Genomic DNA, 18,732 nt, shown 5'->3' with positions numbered 1-18,732 from the left:
AAAGGGGGAGAGAGGGAGACAGGGGGTGAGGAAAGGGGGAGAGAGGGAGACAGGGGGTGAGGAAAGGGGGAGAGAGGGAGACAGGGGGTGAGGAAAGGGGGAGACGGGGTGAGGAAAGGGGAAGCGAAAGGGAGACGGGTGAGGAAAGGTGGATGCATGGGGTGAGGAAAGGGAGACGGGGTGAGGAAAGGGGGAGGGAGGAAGACAGGAGGGTGAGGGAAGGGGAGAGACAGGGAGACGGGGTGAGGGTAGGAGGGAGAGAGGGAGACAGGAGGGTGAGGGAAGGGGAGAGAAAGGGAGACACACACAAACTGGGATGTAAACTCACAGGGTTGTCTTCATCGTAGTCTTTCCACTCTTGGTACAGTTCTCTCATGTCCACCAGTCTGTTCTCCATCTTCTCCAGAGCCCAGATCTGTTTCCCTTTACCCTTACGTCTCACCTGCACCGCGGGCTCACTTAGCACCGCATCACGCTGTAGAGGGAAAGAGAGAGAGGGAGGGGGGAGAGAGAGGGAGGGGGAGAGAGTGAGAGAGAGAAGAAAGGGTTAGTGTGTGTATATACAGTTGAAGTCAGAAGTTTACATACACAAAGGTTGGAGTCATTAAAACTCATTTTTCAACCACTCCACACATTTCTTGTTAACAAACTATAGTTTTGGCAAGTTGGTTAGGACATCTACTTTGTGCATGACAAGTCTTTTTTCCAACAATTGTTTGCAGGCAGATTATTTCCCTTATAATTCATTGTATCACAATTCCAGTGGGTCAGAAGTTCACATACACTAAGTTGACTGTGCCTTTAAACAGCTTGGAAAATTCCAGAAAATGATGTCATGGCTTTAGAAGCTTCTAATAGGCTAATTGACATAATTTGAGTCAATTGGAGGTGTACCTGTAGGTGTATTTCAAGGCCTACCTTCAAACTCAGTGCCTCTTTGCTTAACATCATGGGAAAATCAAAAGAAACCAGCCATGACCCAAGAAGAAAAATTGTAGACCTCCACAAGTCTGGTTCATCCTTTGGAGCAATTTCCAAATACCTGAAAGTACCACGTTAATCTAATAGTACGCAAGTATAAACACCATGGGACCACGCAGCCGTCATACCTCTCAGGAAGGAGACGTGTTCTGTCTCCTAGAGATGAACGTACTTTGGTGTGAAAAGTGCAAATCAATCCCAGAACAACAGCAAAGGACCCTGTGGAGATGCTGGAGAAAACAGGTACAAATGTATCTATATCCACAGTATCGACATAACCTGAAAGGCCGCTCAGCAAGGAAGAAGCCACTACTCCAAAACCGCCATAAAAAAGCCAAACTACGGTTTGCAACTGCACATGGGGACAAAGATCGTACTTTTTGAAGAAATGCCGTCTGGTCTGATGAAACAAAAATAGAACTGTTTGGCCATAATGACCATCGTTATGTTTGGAGGAAAAAGGGGGAGGCTTGCAAGCTGAAGAACACCATTCCAACCATGAAGCACGGGGGTGGCAGCATCATGTTGTGGGGGTGCTTTGCTGCAGGAGGGACTCGTGCACTTCACAAAATAGATGGCATTATGAGGAAGGAAAATTATGTGTATATATTGAAGCAACATCTCAAGACATCAGTCAGGAAGTTAAAGCTTGGTCACAAATGGGTCTTCCAAATGGACAATGACCCCAAACATACTTCCAAAATTGTAGCAAAATGGCTTAAGGAGAACAAAGTCAAGGTATTGGAGTGGCCATCACAAAGCCCTGACCCCAACCCCATAGAAAATTTGTGGCCAGAACTGAAAAAGTGTGTGCGAGCAAGGAGGCCTACAAACCTGACTCAGTTATACCAGCTCTGTCAGGAGAAATGGAACAGAATTCACCTAACTTACTGTGGGAAGCTTGTGGAAGGCTACCCGCAACGTTTGACCCAAGTTAAACAATTTAAAGGCAATGCTACCAAATACTAATTGAGTGTATATGTAAACTTCTGACCCACTGGGAATGTGATGAAAGAAATAAAAGCTGAAATAAATCACTCTCAACTATTATTCTGACATTTCACATTCTTAAAATAAAGTGGTGATCCTAACTGACCTAAAACAGGGAATTTTTACTAGGATTAAATGTCAGGAATTGTGAAAAACGGAGTTTAAATGTATTTGGCTAAGGTGTATGTAAACTTCCGACTTCAACTGTATGCTTCTCTTCACCCTTACGCCCTGGAACCACTGGCTCCTCAGCACCGCCTCACGCTGTCCTGCACCACAGGCTCACACAGCACCGCCTCACGCTGTCCTGCACCACAGGCTCACACAGCACCGCCTCACGCTGTCCTGCACCACAGGCTCACACAGCACCGCCTCACGCTGTCCTGCACCACAGGCTCACACAGCACCGCCTCACGCTGTCCTGCACCACAGGCTCACTCAGCACCGCCTCGCGCTGTCCTGCACCACAGGCTCACTCAGCACCGCCTCACGCTGTCCTGCACCACAGGCTCACACAGCACCGCCTCACGCTGTCCTGCACCACAGGTTCACACAGCACCGTCTCACGCTGTCCTGCACCACAGGCTCACTCAGCACCGCCTCACGCTGTCCTGCACCACAGGCTCACATAGCACCGCCTCACGCTGTCCTGCACCACAGGCTCACTCAGCACCGCCTCACGCTGTCCTGCACCACAGGCTCACTCAGCACCGCCTCACGCTGTCCTGCACCACAGGCTCACTCAGCACCGCCTCACGCTGTCCTGCACCACAGGCTCACTCAGCACCGCCTCACGCTGTCCTGCACCACAGGCTCACTCAGCACCGCCTCACGCTGTCCTGCACCACAGGCTCACTCAGTACCGCCTCACGCTGTCCTGCACCACAGGCTCACTCAGCACCGCCTCACGCTGTCCTGCACCACAGGCTCACTCAGCACCGCCTCACGCTGTCCTGCACCACAGGCTCACTCAGCACCGCCTCACGCTGTCCTGCACCACAGGCTCACTCAGCACCGCCTCACGCTGTCCTGCACCACAGGCTCACTCAGCACCGCCTCACGCTGTCCTGCACCACAGGCTCACTCAGCACCGCCTCACGCTGTCCTGCACCACTGGCTCACTCAGCACCGCCTCACGCTGTCCTGCACCACAGGCTCACTCAGCACCACCTAAACTAAACACACGGCAAGGGGCCAACACCTCACAGGTGCTCAATGTAGACCAGAGTTAACGGTGCTGTTTTGGTAGGCACACACACACACACACACACACACACACACACACACACACACACACCTCCGTGGACAAACATTGACACACACTGCACTGTATGTAAAGCTGATAATGTTTTCATCACGCAGCCACACACACACACCCGACACCGACCTTCCTGTTGGCGTTGAGGTTAGCAGCAGGTATTTGCAGTGTGACCAGGTACTCCGTCCTCTTGTTGAGTTCCTCAGCTATGAAGCCAGCCTCCTGCACCAGCAGGTTAGCTCTGACGATCTGTTGTCTCAGTCTACACAGGCTACGAGTCATCATGGCCTCTCTACAGCACAGAGAGAGAGTAGAGGGTTAGTAATAGAACCAGCAGGTTAGCTCTGACGATCTGTTGTCTCAGGCTACACAGGCTACGAGTCATCATGGCCTCTCTACAGCACAGAGAGAGAGTAGAGGGTTAGTAATAGAACCAGCAGGTTAGCTCTGATGATCTGTTGTCTCAGGCTACGAGTCATCATGGCCTCTCTACAGCACAGAGAGAGAGTAGAGGGTTAGTAATAGAACCAGCAGGTTAGCTCTGATGATCTGTTGTCTCAGGCTACGAGTCATCATGGCCTCTCTACAGCACAGAGAGAGAGTAGAGGGTTAAAAATAGAACCAGCAGGTTAGCTCTGATGATCTGTTGTCTCAGGCTACGAGTCATCATGGCCTCTCTACAGCACAGAGAGAGAGTAGAGGGTTAGTAATAGAACCAGCAGGTTAGCTCTGATGATCTGTTGTCTCAGGCTACGAGTCATCATGGCCTCTCTACAGCACAGAGAGAGAGTAGAGGGTTAGTAATAGAACCAGCAGGTTAGCTCTGATGATCTGTTGTCTCAGGCTACGAGTCATCATGGCCTCTCTACAGCACAGAGAGAGAGTAGAGGGTTAGTAATAGAACCAGCAGGTTAGCTCTGATGATCTGTTGTCTCAGGCTACGAGTCATCATGGCCTCTCTACAGCACAGAGAGAGAGTAGAGGGTTAGTAATAGAACCAGCAGGTTAGCTCTGATGATCTGTTGTCTCAGGCTACGAGTCATCATGGCCTCTCTACATGGGGAGGCAGAGAGATAACAGACCGACAGAGAGATAATGAGAGAGAGAGATCTTGTTGCCATGAGAAAAGGCCAACCAGTAGAGGACAAACATTGTAAATACCACCAATATTTATCTATGTATTTATCTTCCCATACTACAACTATTTGCACCTTGCTATTTACTGTACACAGCTGATATTATGAACTGGGTGGTTGGAGCCCTGAATGCTGATTGGGTGAAAGCCATGTTATATCAGACCATATACCATGGGTATGACAAAACATTTATTTTTACTGCTCTAATTACATTGATAACCAGTTTATACTGGCAATAAGGCACCTCTGGGGTTTGTGGTGTATTGCCAATATACCACGGCTAAGGGCTGTATTCAGGCGTTAGCCGTGGTATATTGGCCATATACCACCCCACCCCCGGGTCTTATTAATGAAATATAACACTTGAAATGTCTTCACTTTGGAAACCTTTACTGTTCATTTCAAATCGTTTTAGTTGTCATTTTGTGTCTTCTCACTTTTGTTTACTGTTTATTTCACTTCCTTTGGCAATGTAAACACGTTTCCCATGCCGATAAAACTATTTTGAATTTAAATGAGAGAGACAGAGGGAGACAGAGGGAGGGGGAGACAGAGGGAGGGGGAGACAGAGGGAGGGGGAGACAGAGGGAGGGAGGGAGGGGGAGACAGAGGGAGGGAGGGAGGGGGAGACAGAGGGAGGGAGGGAGGGGGAGACAGAGGGAGACAGGGGGAGACAGAGGGAGGGGGAGACAGAGGGAGACAGAGGGAGGGGGAGACAGAGGGAGGGAGGGGGAGACAGAGGGAGACAGAGGGAGAGACAGAGGGAGAGACAGAGGGAGAGACAGAGGGAGAGACAGAGGGAGAGACAGAGGGAGAGACAGAGGGAGAGACAGAGGGAGAGACAGAGGGAGAGACAGAGGGAGACAGAGGGAGACAGAGGGAGGGGGAGACCCAGCCTTCTGGAACATCAGCTCTCACTATCTTTTCTCTTAATAATCTCATCTCCACAGAGGAGTCCTCATCACTGCCTCTCATCTCCACAGAGGAGTCCTCATCACTGCCTCTCATCTCCACAGAGGAGTCCTCATCACTGCCTCTCATCTCCACAGAGGAGTCCTCATCACTGCCTCTCATCTCCACAGAGGAGTCCTCATCACTGCCTCTCATCTCCACAGAGGAGTCCTCATCACTGCCTCTCATCTCCACAGAGGAGTCCTCATCACTGCCTCTCATCTCCACAGAGGAGTCCTCATCACTGCCTCTCATCTCCACAGAGGAGTCCTCATCACTGCCTCTCATCTCCACAGAGGAGTCCTCATCACTGCCTCTCATCTCCACAGAGGAGTCCTCATCACTGCCTCTCATCTCCACAGAGGAGTCGTCATCACTGCCTCTCATCTCCACAGAGGAGTCGTCATCACTGCCTCTCATCTCCACAGAGGAGTCCTCATCACTGCCTCTCATCTCCACAGAGGAGTCCTCATCACTGCCTCCCATCTACACAGAGGAGTCCTCATCACTGCCTCCCATCTACACAGAGGAGTCCTCATCACTGCCTCCCATCTACACAGAGGAGTCCTCATCACTGCCTCCCATCTACACAGAGGAGTCCTCATCACTGCCTCCCATCTACACAGAGGAGTCCTCATCACTGCCTCCCATCTACACAGAGGAGTCCTCATCACTGCCTCCCATCTACACAGAGGAGTCCTCATCACTGCCTCCCATCTACACAGAGGAGTCCTCATCACTGCCTCCCATCTACACAGAGGAGTCCTCATCACTGCCTCCCATCTACACAGAGGAGTCCTCATCACTGCCTCCCATCTACACAGAGGAGTCCTCATCACTGCCTCCCATCTACACAGAGGAGTCTGTGATGTTTCCAGATAGACCCGTATGTCTTGGTACTTTGTCTATTTGGGTTTCAGACTGACATCCTGACACCTCACCTGTCCTCGCTCCATCTTCGCATGCGTGTCCGGGCGCAAGGTGATGACGCGATGGATGCTGCTGCTGCTGCTGAGGGTCCGGCTGGCTCCAGGCCTGCAGGCCCAGGGCCCTGCAGCAGCAGGGTGTGTTTCTCTGCAGGAGGGAGCTGCTTCCTCAGCTGCTGCAGCTCCTGCTCGTACATCTGTCTCTGGCGCTCCAGAGCCGTCCTCTTCTCCTCCTCGTGCTGTCGCTCCAACGTCTGGAGGACAGACTGCATGGGGTCTGAGGGGGGAGGGAGAGCGGGAGAGAGTGAGAGAGAGGGAATGCTGGGAAAAGTGAATGGATCTTTGAAAGCACCAAGTCCTTGACTAGGCTGCTGAGTTGAATAGTGTTTCATTTTGAATACGACCTCTTCCTCTGTATCCCTCAGAAGACGAGGAGGGAAAAAGGAACTCCCCGTTGTTTCCCATGGCCTTCATCATGACCCCTGTCTAGACTACTGTTCTCTCCCTCTACCTCCTTCCTTCCCTACCTCTATCAGACCCCATACACATCATCCCTCTCACCGTTGCTGCCCATGCCCTTCATCATGACCTCTGTCTGGGCGAACTCGTAGCCAAAGCTGACCTCACTGGACACATTGCTGACCGTATCAAAGTCCACTTCCAAATGGTCAGTACTGAGGCAATTCTTCATCACACTACCCGCCTCATCCTCACCCCCCGCATGGGCTAGGTGTCTGGGCAGGTTGATCCTGGGGGGTGGGGCGAGAGAGAGAAAAAGAGGGCGAGAGAGAGAGAGAGAAAGAGGGTGAGAGAGAGAGAGAAAGAGGGTGAGAGAGAGAGAGAAAGAGGGTGAGAGGGAGAGAGAAAGAGGGTGAGAGGGAGAGAGAAAGAGGGTGAGAGGGAGAGAGAAAGAGGGTGAGAGGGAGAGAGAAAGAGGGTGAGAGGGAGAGAGAAAGAGGGTGAGAGGGAGAGAGAAAGAGGGTGAGAGGGAGAGAGAAAGAGGGTGAGAGAGAAATCATGAGGTATACATTTCAGACATGCTTACAGACATCAGATTAATAACAGCTGTCACTCAAGTACATATCAATGTTTTTTTTAAACGGGCAGACCCTTCCCCACAGCGTGACCGGGCAGACCCTTCCCCACAGCGTGACCAGGCAGACCCTTCCCCACAGCGTGACCGGGCAGACCCTTCCCCACAGCGTGACCGGGCAGACCCTTCCCCACAGCGTGACCGGGCAGACCCTTCCCCACAGTGACCAGGCAGACCCTTCCCCACAGCGTGACCAGGCAGACCCTTCCCCACAGCGTGACCAGGCAGACCCTTCCCCACAGCGTGACCAGGCAGACCCTTCCCCACAGCGTGACCAGGCAGACCCCACAGCGTGACCAAGCAGACCCTTCCCCACAGCGTGACCGGGCAGACCCTTCCCCACAGTGACCAGGCAGACCCTTCCCCACAGCGTGACCAGGCAGACCCTTCCCCACAGCGTGACCGGGCAGACCCCACAGCGTGACCGGGCAGACCCTTCCCCACAGCGTGACCGGGCAGACCCCACAGCGTGACCGGGCAGACCCTTCCCCACAGTGACCGGGCAGACCCTTCCCCACAGCGTGACCAGGCAGACCCTTCCCCACAGCGTGACCAGGCAGACCCTTCCCCACAGCGTGACCAGGCAGACCCTTCCCCACAGCGTGACCAGGCAGACCCTTCCCCACAGCGTGACCGGGCAGACCCTTCCCCACAGCGTGACCAGGCAGACCCTTCCCCACAGCGTGACCAGGCAGACCCTTCCCCACAGTGACCAGGCAGACCCTTCCCCACAGCGTGACCAGGCAGACCCTTCCCCACAGCGTGACCGGGCAGACCCTTCCCCACAGCGTGACCAGGCAGACCCTTCCCCACAGCGTGACCAGGCAGACCCTTCCCCACAGCGTGACCGGGCAGACCCTTCCCCACAGCGTGACCAGGCAGACCCTTCCCCACAGCGTGACCGGGCAGACCCTTCCCCACAGCGTGACCGGGCAGACCCTTCCCCACAGTGACCAGGCAGACCCCACAGCGTGACCAGGCAGACCCTTCCCCACAGCGTGACCAGGCAGACCCCACAGCGTGACCAGGCAGACCCTTCCCCACAGCGTGACCGGGCAGACCCTTCCCCACAGCGTGACCAGGCAGATCCTTCCCCACAGCGTGACCGGGCAGACCCTTCCCCACAGCGTGACCAGGCAGACCCTTCCCCACAGTGACCAGGCAGACCCTTCCCCACAGTGACCAGGCAGACCCTTCCCCACAGTGACCGGGCAGACCCTTCCCCACAGCGTGACCGGGCAGACCCTTCCCCACAGCGTGACCGGGCAGACCCTTCCCCACAGCGTGACCGGGCAGACCCTTCCCCACAGCGTGACCGGGCAGACCCCACAGCGTGACCGGGCAGACCCCACAGCGTGACCAGGCAGACCCTTCCCCACAGCGTGACCAGGCAGACCCTTCCCCACAGCGTGACCAGGCAGACCCTTCCCCACAGCGTGACCAGGCAGACCCTTCCCCACAGCGTGACCAGGCAGACCCTTCCCCACAGCGTGACCAGGCAGACCCTTCCCCACAGCGTGACCAGGCAGACCCTTCCCCACAGCGTGACCAGGCAGACCCTTCCCCACAGCGTGACCAGGCAGACCCTTCCCCACAGCGTGACCAGGCAGACCCTTCCCCACAGTGACCAGGCAGACCCTTCCCCACAGTGACCAGGCAGACCCTTCCCCACAGCGTGACCAGGCAGATCCTTCCCCACAGCGTGACCAGGCAGACCCCACAGCGTGACCAGGCAGACCCTTCCCCACAGCGTGACCAGGCAGACCCCACAGCGTGACCAGGCAGACCCTTCCCCACAGCGTGACCAGGCAGACCCTTCCCCACAGCGTGACCAGGCAGACCCTTCCCCACAGCGTGACCAGGCAGACCCTTCCCCACAGCGTGACCAGGCAGACCCTTCCCCACAGTGACCAGGCAGACCCTTCCCCACAGCGTGACCAGGCAGACCTGAAGAAGTGGTTGTTTCCCCACAGGATCCGGTCTCCATGGTGAAGCAGGATTGGGATGGTGACTGAAGAGCCATTCACACACGTACTGAGGACAGAGAGACCGTATCATCACTGACTACAGCATTAATACAGTACATTATGGATTTCTTTGTGCAGTGTGTTCATGGCTCAGGTGACAAGCCACAAATACAGGTGAGAGAGAGACTTGTGTACTGTGATGTGTGTGTGTGTGTGTGTGTGTGTGTGTGTGTGTGATTACTGTGTGTACTGTGTGTTGTGGTGTGTATGATTACTGTGTGTACTGTGAGTATGATTACTGTGTGTACTGTGCGTTGTGGTGTGTATGATTACTGTGTGTACTGTGTGTTGTGGTGTGTATGATTGCTGTGTGTATGATTACTGTGTGTACTGTGCGTTGTGGTGTGTATGATTACTGTGTGTACTGTGCGTTGTGGTGTGTATGATTACTGTGTGTACTGTGCGTTGTGGTGTGTATGATTACTGTGTGTACTGTGTGTTGTGGTGTGTATGATTACTGTGTGTACTGTGTGTTGTGGTGTGTGTGATTACTGTGTGTACTGTGTGTTGTGGTGTGTATGATTACTGTGTGTACTGTGTGTTGTGGTGTGTATGATTACTGTGTGTACTGTGTGTTGTGGTGTGTATGATTACTGTGTGTACTGTGTGTTGTGGTGTGTATGATTACTGTGTGTACTGTGTGTTGTGGTGTGTATGATTACTGTGTGTACTGTGTGTTGTGGGTTGTGTGATTACTGTGTGTACTGTGTGTTGTGGTGTGTATGATTACTGTGTGTACTGTGTGTTGTGGTGTGTATGATTGCTGTGTGTATGATTACTGTGTGTACTGTGTGTTGTGGTGTGTATGATTACTGTGTGTACTGTGTGTTGTGGTGTGTATGATTACTGTGTGTACTGTGCGTTGTGGTGTGTATGATTACTGTGTGTACTGTGTGTTGTGGTGTGTGTGATTACTGTGTGTATGATTACTGTGTGTACTGTGTGTTGTGGTGTGTGTGATTACTGTGTGTACTGTGTGTTGTGGTGTGTATGATTACTGTGTGTACTGTGTGTTGTGGTGTGTATGATTACTGTGTGTACTGTGTGTTGTGGTGTGTGTGATTACTGTGTGTACTGTGTGTTGTGGGTTGTGTGATTACTGTGTATACTGTGCGTTGTGGTGTGTATGCATGTTAGGGCCGGGACGATCCCAGTATCACCATACTCATTAGTATGAGGCAAGGAAACAAAACACAAAGCAGGTTGAGGACCAGGCTATATCACAACATATGTTACATACAGCAGGTTGAGGACCAGGCTATATCACAACATATGTTACATACAGCAGGTTGAGGACCAGGCTATATCACAACATATGTTACATACAGCAGGTTTAGGACCAGGCTATATCACAACATATGTTACATACAGCAGGTTTAGGACCAGGCTATATCACAACATATGTTACATACAGCAGGTTGAGGACCAGGCTATATCACAACATATGTTACATACAGCAGGTTGAGGACCAGGCTATATCACAACATATGTTACATACAGCAGGTTTAGGACCAGGCTATATCACAACATATGTTACATACAGCAGGTTGAGGACCAGGCTATATCACAACATATGTTACATACAGCAGGTTGAGGACCAGGCTATATCACAACATATGTTACATACAGCAGGTTGAGGACCAGGCTATATCACAACATATGTTACATACAGCAGGTTTAGGACCAGGCTATATCACAACATATGTTACATACAGCAGGTTGAGGACCCAGGCTATATCACAACATATGTTACATACAGCAGGTTGAGGACCCAGGCTATATCACAACATATGTTACATACAGCAGGTTTAGGACCAGGCTATATCACAACATATGTTACATACAGCAGGTTGAGGACCAGGCTATATCACAACATATGTTACATACAGCAGGTTGAGGACCAGGCTATATCACAACATATGTTACATACAGCAGGTTGAGGACCAGGCTATATCACAACATATGTTACATACAGCAGGTTGAGGACCAGGCTATATCACAACATATGTTACATACAGCAGGTTGAGGACCAGGCTATATCACAACATATGTTACATACAGCAGGTTGAGGACCAGGCTATATCACAACATATGTTACATACAGCAGGTTTAGGACCAGGCTATATCACAACATATGTTACATACAGCAGGTTGAGGACTAGGCTATATCACAACATATGTTACATACAGCAGGTTGAGGACTAGGCTATATCACAACATATGTTACATACAGCAGGTTGAGGACCAGGCTATATCACAACATATGTTACATACAGCAGGTTGAGGACCAGGCTATATCACAACATATGTTACATACAGCAGGTTGAGGACCAGGCTATATCACAACATATGATACATACAGCAGGTTGAGGACCAGGCTATATCACAACATATGTTACATACAGCAGGTTTAGGACCAGGCTATATCACAACATATGTTACATACAGCAGGTTTAGGACCAGGCTATATCACAACATATGTTACATACAGCAGGTTGAGGACCAGGCTATATCACAACATATGTTACATACAGCAGGTTGAGGACCAGGCTATATCACAACATATGTTACATACAGCAGGTTTAGGACCAGGCTATATCACAACATATGTTACATACAGCAGGTTGAGGACCAGGCTATATCACAACATGTGTTACATACAGCAGGTTGAGGACCAGGCTATATCACAACATATGTTACATACAGCAGGTTGAGGACCAGGCTATATCACAACATATGTTACATACAGCAGGTTGAGGACCAGGCTATATCACAACATATGTTACATACAGCAGGTTGAGGACCAGGCTAATTCACAACATATGTTACATACAGCAGGTTGAGGACCAGGCTATATCACAACATATGTTACATACAGCAGGTTGAGGACCAGGCTATATCACAACATATGTTACATACAGCAGGTTGAGGACCAGGCTATATCACAACATATGTTACATACAGCAGGTTTAGGACCAGGCTATATCACAACATATGTTACATACAGCAGGTTTAGGACCAGGCTATATCACAACATATGTTACATACAGCAGGTTGAGGACCAGGCTATATCACAACATATGTTACATACAGCAGGTTTAGGACCAGGCTATATCACAACATATGTTACATACAGCAGGTTGAGGACCAGGCTATATCACAACATATGTTACATACAGCAGGTTGAGGACCAGGCTATATCACAACATATGTTACATACAGCAGGTTGAGGACTAGGCTATATCACAACATATGTTACATATAGCCTGGTCCTAAACCTGCTGTAGGTAACATATGTTGTGATATAGCCTGGTCCTAAACCTGCTGTATCACAACATATGTTACATACAGCAGGTTGAAGACCAGGCTATATCACAACATGTGTTACATACAGCAGGTTGAGGACCAGGCTATATCACAACATATGTTACATACAGCAGGTTGAGGACCAGGCTATATCACAACATATGTTACATACAGCAGGTTGAGGACCAGGCTATATCACAACATGTGTTACATACAGCAGGTTGAGGACCAGGCTATATCACAACATATGTTACATACAGCAGGTTGAGGACCAGGCTATATCACAACATATGTTACATACAGCAGGTTTTTAAAGGAACAAAGAGTTTGGTCTGCATCGTGTTTTCATTTTTGCCCTGGAAACAATATGGTGATACTGGTATCATCAAAGCCCTAGTAAGTTCTATAACAGTAATGATGTATTATAGACTGGGTGGTTCTAGTCCTGAATGCTGATTGGCTGACAGTACTATAACAGTAATGACGTATCCAGTATTATAGACTGGGTGGTTCTAGTCCTGAATGCTGATAGTAGTAACAGTAATGATGTAGCTAGTATTATTATTAGTGGACGTACCGGGAGCTGCGGTGTGGCGTGAGCACCACTCCAGTCTCAGCGGTGATATTGATGACACAGTGTTCAGGGTTGATGGCCATACCACACAGCTGAATATCCTGAGAGTCAGCTGAACCAACACGTGTGTGCTCCTACACACAGGACAGAGGCATGATAGAGTTGACATACAGTACCAGTCAAAAGTTGGGACACTCCTGCTCATTCAAGGTTTTTATTTTATTTTTACTATTTTCTACATTGTAGAATAATAGTGGAGACATCAACAATATGAAATAACACGTATGGAATCATGTAGTAAAAAAAAAAAGTGTTAAACAAATCAAAATGTATTTTATATTTGAGATTGCTCAAATTGCCACCCTTTGCCTTGATGACAGCTTTGAACACACTTGGTATTCTCTCAACCAGCTTCATGAGGTAGTCACCTGGAAGGCATTTCAATTAACAGGTGTGCCTTGTTAAAAGTTCATTTGTGAAATTTCTTTCCTTCTTAATGCGTTTGAGCCAATCAGTCGTGTTGTGACAAGGTGGGGTTGTATACAGAAGATAGGGCTACCTGGTAAAAGACCAAGTCCATATCATGACAAGAACAGCTCAAATAAGCAAAGAGAAACGACAGTCCATCATTACTTTAAGACATGAAGGTCAGTCAATACGGAACATTTCAAGAACTTTCAAAGTTTCTTCAAGTGTAGAAACAAAAATCATCAAGTGATATGATGAAACTGGCTCTCATGAGGACCCCCACATGAAAGGAAGACCCAGAGTTGCCTCTGCTGCAGAGGATAAGTTCATTAGAGTTAACTGCCGCTCAGAATGCAGCCCAAATAAAAAGTAACAGACACATCTCAACATCAACTGTTCAGAGGAGACTGAGTGAATCAGGCCTTCATGGTCAAATTGCTGCAAAGAAACCACTACTAAAGGACACCAATAAGAAGAAGAGACTTGCTTGGGCCAAGAAACAAAAGCAATGGACACTAGACCGGTGGAAATCTGTCCTTTGGTCTGATGAGTTCAAATTTGAGATTTTTTGATTCCAACAGCCGTGTCTTTGTGAGACGCAGAGTAGGTGAAAGGATGATCTCTGCATGTGTGGTTCCCCCGTGAAGGATGGAGGAGGTGGTGTGGGGGTGCTTTGCTGGTGACACTGTCAGTGATTGATTTTGAATTCAAGGCAGGCTTAACCAGCATGGCTACCACAGCATTCTGTAGCGATACACCATCCCATCTGGTTTGGGCTTAGTGGGACTATCATTTGTTTTTCAACAGGACAATGACCCAACACTCCTCCAGATTGTAAGGGCTATTTTACCAAGAAGGAGAGTGATGGAGTGCTGCATCAGATGACCTGGTCACAATCACTCGACTGCAATCCAATGAGATGGTTTGGGATGAGTTGGACCGCAGAGTGAAGGAAAAGCAGCCAACAAGTGCTCAGCATATGTGGGAACTCCTTCAAGATTGTTGGAAAAGCATTCCTCAGGAAGCTGGTTGAGAGAATACCAAGAGTGTGCAAAGCTGTCATCAAGGCAAAGGGTGGATACTTTGAAGAATTTCAAATATACTTTGATTGGTTTAGTACTTTTTTGGTTACTACATGATTCCATATGTGTTATTTAATAGTTTTGATGTCTTCACTATTATTCTACAATGTAGAAAATAGTAAAAAATTAAGAAAAAAAATCCTAGAATGAGTAGGTGTCCCCAAACTTTTCACTGGTACCGTATGTCAAAATAGACAGGTTATTATCCAACCAAGCCTACACACTAGACTCAAAATCAGAGTCAGGTCTTCAATCCCTTGATAAACGAGTGAAATGGAGATCTAGAAGTCTATAAGATCAGTTTGATTGGATGTTAAATTGCTGACCGTACCTTTAGATAGTAAACCAGCAGCTCATTGAGGGCAGGGTCGGCGTTGAGGTTGACCAGGAAACACTTGTCGTCTACCACTCGGATGCCAGACGACTGGAGAGAGATACCTAGAGACTCCAACTGTTTCTGACGCTCCTACAGCACAACATAGAAGATAGACGACTGGAGAGAGATACCTAGAGACTCCAACTGTTTCTGACGCTCCTACAGCACAACATAGAAGATAGATGACTGGAGAGAGATACCTAGAGACTCCAACTGTTTCTGACGCTCCTACAGCACAACATAGAAGATAGACGACTGGAGAGAGATACCTAGAGACTCCAACTGTTTCTGACGCTCCTACAGCACAACGTAGAAGATAGATGACTGGAGAGAGATACCTAGAGACTCCAACTGTTTCTGACGCTCCTACAGCACAACATAGAAGATAGATGACTGGAGAGAGATACCTAGAGACTCCAACTGTTTCTGACGCTCCTACAGCACAACGTAGAAGATAGACGACTGGAGAGAGATACCTAGAGACTCCAACTGTTTCTGACGCTCCTACAGCACAATATAGAAGATAGACGACTGGAGAGAGATACCTAGAGACTCCAACTGTTTCTGACGCTTCTAGAGGACAAAACACTGACATTAACAATACATGTACATATGTACGTACCTTCTGTTGTGTGGTCGTACCTGAGCGACAGCCTCAGTTTCAGCTCCCAGGTGTGTGTGCACATGTGTGTGTGTGTGTTTTAGGTTTTACTATCCTTATGGGGACCAGAGGTCCTCACAAGAATAGTAAAACAAGGAAAGCTCAGACATGTGGAGTCCCCACAAGGAAAAATACTATTTTAGGCTTAAGGGTTAGCTTTAGGGTGTTGGGAAAATAGGATTTTGAATGAGTATCAATTGTTTGGTCCCGACAAGGACAGTAAAACAAGTGTGTGTGTGTGTGTGTCTCTCTCTACCTGAGCCACGGCCTCAGTTTTCCGTAGTTTCTGTTCCCAGGTAACAGTCATCTCCTGAATCAGTTTCTCTGACTCCTCCAGCCTCTCCTTCAAATCTGGAGCCTTCATAGACTGACAGGGAGGAGACAAACAACCATTATAAAGACACACACATACACAAACAACCATTATAAAGACACACACATACACAAACATAACCATTATAAAGACACACGCACACACAAACATAACCATTACAAAAAGACACACAAAAACCATTAAAAACACAATCTGGAGTTTGTGTTTCAACCCAACATCAGCCCGGCAGAGGGGGGGCTGTACAATCCTTACCACTCATTCAACCACAGCAACAAGTCATTCCGCCACAGCAACAAGTCATTCAGTACCTCACTGAGTTGGTGATGCCTGTTATGTTATATAATAACTGTTCAGTACCTCAGTGAGTTGGTGATGCCTGTTATATTATATAATAACTGTTCAGTACCTCAGTGAGTTGGTGATACCTGTTATATAATAACTGTTCAGTACCTCAGTGAGTTGGTGATACCTGTTATATAATAACTGTTCAGTACCTCAGTGAGTTGGTGATACCTGTTATATTATATAATAACTGTTCAGTACCTCAGTGAGTTGGTGATGCCTGTTATATTATATAATAACTGTTCAGTACCTCAGTGAGTTGGTGATGCCTGTTATATAATAACTGTTCAGTACCTCAGTGAGTTGGTGATGCCTGTTATATTATATAATAACTGTTCAGTACCTCAGTGAGTTGGTGATACCTGTTATATAATAACTGTTCAGTACCTCAGTGAGTTGGTGTTGCCTGTTATATTATATAATAACTGTTCAGTACCTCAGTGAGTTGGTGATGCCTGTTATATAATAACTGTTCAGTACCTCAGTGAGTTGGTGATGCCTGTTATATTATAACTGTTCAGTACCTCAGTGAGTTGGTGATGCCTGTTATATTATATAATAACTGTTCAGTACCTCAGTGAGTTGGTGATGCCTGTTATATTATATAATAACTGTTCAGTACCTCAGTGAGTTGGTGATGCCTGTTATATTATATAATAACTGTTCAGTACCTCAGTGAGTTGGTGATGCCTGTTATGTTATATAATAACTGTTCAGTACCTCAGTGAGTTGGTGATACCTGTTATATTATAACTGTTCAGTACCTCAGTGAGTTGGTGATACCTGTTATATTATAACTGTTCAGTACCTCAGTGAGTTGGTGATGCCTGTTATATTATAACTGTTCAGTACCTCAGTGAGTTGGTGATACCTGTTATATTATATAATAACTGTTCAGTACCTCAGTGAGCTGGTGATACCTGTTATATAATAACTGTTCAGTACCTCAGTGAGCTGGTGATACCTGTTATATTATAACTGTTCAGTACCTCAGTGAGTTGGTGATACCTGTTATATAATAACTGTTCAGTACCTCAGTGAGTTGGTGATACCTGTTATATTATATAATAACTGTTCAGTACCTCAGTGAGTTGGTGATAGCTGTTATATTATATAATAACTGTTCAGTACCTCAGTGAGTTGGTGATACCTGTTATATTATATAATAACTGTTCAGTACCTCAGTGAGTTGGTGATGCCTGTTATATTATATAATAACTATTCAGTACCTCAGTGAGTTGGTGATACCTGTTATATTATAACTGTTCAGTACCTCAGTGAGTTGGTGATACCTGTTATATTATATAATAACTGTTCAGTACCTCAGTGAGTTGGTGATACCTGTTATATAATAACTGTTCAGTACCTCAGTGAGTTGGTGATACCTGTTATATTATATAATAACTGGTCAGTACCTCAGTGAGTTGGTGATGCCTGTTATATTATAACTGTTCAGTACCTCAGTGAGTTGGTGATGCCTGTTATATTATAACTGTTCAGTACCTCAGTGAGTTGGTGATACCTGTTATATTATAACTGTTCAGTACCTCAGTGAGTTGGTGATACCTGTTATATTATATAATAACTGTTCAGTACCTCAGTGAGTTGGTGATACCTGTTATATTATATAATAACTGTTCAGTACCTCAGTGAGTTGGTGTTGCCTGTTATATAATAACTGTTCAGTACCTCAGTGAGTTGGTGATGCCTGTTATGTTATATAATAACTGTTCAGTACCTCAGTGAGTTGGTGATACCTGTTATATTATAACTGTTCAGTACCTCAGTGAGTTGGTGAAGCCTGTTATATTATATAATAACTGTTCAGTACCTCAGTGAGTTGGTGATACCTGTTATATTATAACTGTTCAGTACCTCAGTGAGTTGGTGATACCTGTTATATTATAACTGTTCAGTACCTCAGTGAGTTGGTGATGCCTGTTATATTATATAATAACTGTTCAGTACCTCAGTGAGTTGGTGATACCTGTTATATTATAACTGTTCAGTACCTCAGTGAGTTGGTGATACCTGTTATATTATAACTGTTCAGTACCTCAGTGAGTTGGTGATGCCTGTTATATTATATAATAACTGTTCAGTACCTCAGTGAGTTGGTGATACCTGTTATATTATATAATAACTGTTCAGTACCTCAGTGAGTTGGTATCCTGTTATATAATAACTGGTCAGTACCTCAGTGAGTTGGTGATGCCTGTTATATTAT

At 47.5% G+C, this 18,732-nt stretch overlaps 1 protein-coding gene and 1 long non-coding RNA gene across 6 annotated transcripts in view; one reads left to right on the top strand and one right to left on the bottom strand.

Moving 5' to 3' along the window:
* LOC106608308 (kinesin-like protein KIF13B) overlaps window positions 1-18,732 on the bottom strand; it is a 106,110-nt gene that overhangs the window by 61,876 nt on the left and 25,502 nt on the right. For all 5 annotated transcript variants that reach the window (XM_082977068.1, XM_082977066.1, XM_082977069.1 and 2 more), the window contains 8 exons: window positions 16,086-16,196; window positions 15,124-15,258; window positions 13,246-13,376; window positions 9,283-9,369; window positions 6,804-6,991; window positions 6,258-6,519; window positions 3,359-3,521; window positions 329-475 (listed from right to left, as the gene is read on the bottom strand). In XM_082977068.1, coding sequence (XP_082833194.1) covers window positions 329-475; window positions 3,359-3,521; window positions 6,258-6,519; window positions 6,804-6,991; window positions 9,283-9,369; window positions 13,246-13,376; window positions 15,124-15,258; window positions 16,086-16,196 — 1,224 coding nt within the window. The remainder of the gene's footprint in view (window positions 1-328; window positions 476-3,358; window positions 3,522-6,257; window positions 6,520-6,803; window positions 6,992-9,282; window positions 9,370-13,245; window positions 13,377-15,123; window positions 15,259-16,085; window positions 16,197-18,732) is intronic.
* Window positions 1-18,732, top strand: part of LOC123743511 (uncharacterized) — a 74,693-nt gene that overhangs the window by 44,544 nt on the left and 11,417 nt on the right. Inside the window, exon 2 of the long non-coding RNA XR_006770358.2 lies at window positions 9,309-9,476. This is a non-coding gene — a long non-coding RNA (uncharacterized LOC123743511). The remainder of the gene's footprint in view (window positions 1-9,308; window positions 9,477-18,732) is intronic.

This window comes from Salmo salar, chromosome 06 (genome assembly GCF_965601325.2).
Source record: "Salmo salar chromosome 06, fSalSal1, whole genome shotgun sequence".
NCBI lineage: Eukaryota > Metazoa > Chordata > Actinopteri > Salmoniformes > Salmonidae > Salmo > Salmo salar.
Note: the sequence above shows the minus strand (reverse complement) of the source record. Positions and strands in the feature narration are given on the sequence as shown.